The 2,192-nt window shown below is 47.8% G+C and overlaps 1 protein-coding gene across 1 annotated transcript in view; it reads right to left on the bottom strand.

Moving 5' to 3' along the window:
* LOC112074584 (fibrillin-2-like) overlaps positions 1-2,192 on the bottom strand; it is a gene marked incomplete at its 5' end in the record, with an annotated part of 47,040 nt that overhangs the window by 30,008 nt on the left and 14,840 nt on the right. Inside the window, one exon of the mRNA XM_070440589.1 lies at positions 673-825. Coding sequence (XP_070296690.1) covers positions 673-825 — 153 coding nt within the window. The remainder of the gene's footprint in view (positions 1-672; positions 826-2,192) is intronic.

Raw genomic sequence — 2,192 nt, forward strand, 5'->3', positions numbered from 1 at the left:
TATGTGCCCTCTGTTCCCCATTGTCCTTGTCGGTTATTGTTACCATGTCCGCTGGTCGTGTGAGTACCTGTGCTATTGTATCGGCTTCCACGCTACGTCTTATTGTGCACTCGTTTTACGAGTCTCGTCCCATGTATTATTTAGAGGTTTACACCTCGCTCTTTTGTTTGGGTGGAGAAAATTTWAAAAAACTATTACGTATTCCTTCGCCTGTCTCCAATCATTATACAACGTGACAAGTAGCTGATAATGATACAGAGAGATATAACTATGGTGCTTCTACACCTGCATTGCTTCCTGTTTGGGGGTTTTAGGCTGGGTTTCTGTACAGCACTTTGTGACATCAGCTGATGTAAGAAGGGCTTTATAAATACATTTGATTGATTGATTGATTGAAATGTCTAAAGGTTTTGACGTTGAAGTAGCTAATAATGATAGTCATTTACACATGACACTGCATAAGGTATGGCGATAGGCAACCCTGGTCTTAATTGAATCGATTAGCTAAGTCAAGGCCATAATTGGTTGACTCAAGTGTTTTGAGTAGAATAGGAGATTGTCACTACTAACAAATTATATATCTTCATTGTAAATGTTGCATCACACTAACTAAGAACCAGGCTTGCCAACCAAACATTGGCATAGGGGGAATATTATAGATTGGTGACTCACCTGATCCTCGGGCGGGGCATATTTCAGGCAGTGACCCTCGTGCCCAGCAGCGTCCGCTGTCACAGCAGCATGTGGCCTTACTGAAGAGGCCGGGCAGCTCCTGGGCACAGCGCCCGTTCAGCAGACCCCCGAAACACAAGCCTGCCTGCTGGTCTGAGAGAGCGGGAACAAGACATGGCATCACACAGTTAACACACATACTGTACACCTTGTCGTAGGTCTGCCAGGGTGAGAGGCAGACGAACAGGTAGAGAGACAGGGCGACAGCCAGACAGGCAGACAGACAGGCATGCAGACAGACAGCGAGACAGGCAGAGAGAAAGGGCGACAGCCAGACATGCAGACAGACAGGCAGGCAGACAGGCAGACAGGCAGCGAGACAGGCAGACAGACAGGCACATCCACAAGGCCGTCGTGTGGTGTATGGGTACATGCCTAATAATTCACCCAATGTTTCAAAATGTGCTAATTCATCCTTCTCATATCTTTACCATTTGAATTCCGTAACACTGTTGCTAATTTCACTCAGCTAATAGCTCCTTTATTTCCCCCGTCGACCTGTGGCGACCTTTACATTTTGTCGTAAATACGGGGAAGCACTTTGACATCGTTTTCACATGACTCCTTGATGTGGACGACATGTGAAATGTTACAGACATCTATCAGGGGCATTTAGACGAAGTAAAAAAAACACACCGTCATGACTGAAAATGAAGCGTTTGGTGTTTTTGCTACTTCGGTTCGTGAAAACACAGTGTCCTAAGCCAGCCCATGACAAACACTGGTATGTGTGTTGTACTGCTGTAATTAACAACACCAACAACACTGTTGGTACATAGTTACTAAATACTTTGTAATGACATAGAAATGCAGTGGAACAGATGTTGATGTTTTGTTAATGCACAAGCGGAAAACATTGGAACAGTGTTGTTTCTTTGGGGGGGGGTTGTTTTTTTTAACCTTTATTTAACTAGGCAAGTCAGTTAAGAACTAATTCTTATTTACAATGACGGCCTACGAACAGTGAGTTAAGTGCCTTGTTCAGGGGCAGAATACAGTGGAACAGTGTTGTTATACAGTGGAACAGTGTTGTGTTCCAGACCATCTAAAGTGAGACAGATTGGACACCAAGACCGGAGCAATCCGGTCTCGGTCTTGAACTCAGCTCCCCCTTCCGGTCTCGGTCTTGACTCGGTCCTCGCCCTCCCGGTCCTCGGTCTTGATCTGGTCTCGCCTCCGGTCTCGCTCTTCGACTCGCTTGCCCTCCGTCTCGGTCTTGACTCGGTCTCCCCTTCCGTTCTCCGTCTTGACTCGGTCTCGGCCCTTACGGTCCTCGGTCTTGACCGGTCTGCCCCCCTGCCTCGTCTCGGTCTTGACTCGTCTCGCCCTTCCGGTCTCGTCTTGACTCGGTCTCGCCTTCCGGTCTCGGTCTTGACTCGGTCTCCGCCCTTTTCCGGTCTCGGTCTTGACTCGGTTCTCGCCCCTCTGGTCTCGCCCTGTCTGTCTTGACTCGGACCGAT

This window comes from Salvelinus sp. IW2-2015, unplaced genomic scaffold (genome assembly GCF_002910315.2).
Source record: "Salvelinus sp. IW2-2015 unplaced genomic scaffold, ASM291031v2 Un_scaffold2698, whole genome shotgun sequence".
Taxonomy (NCBI): Eukaryota; Metazoa; Chordata; class Actinopteri; order Salmoniformes; family Salmonidae; genus Salvelinus; species Salvelinus sp. IW2-2015.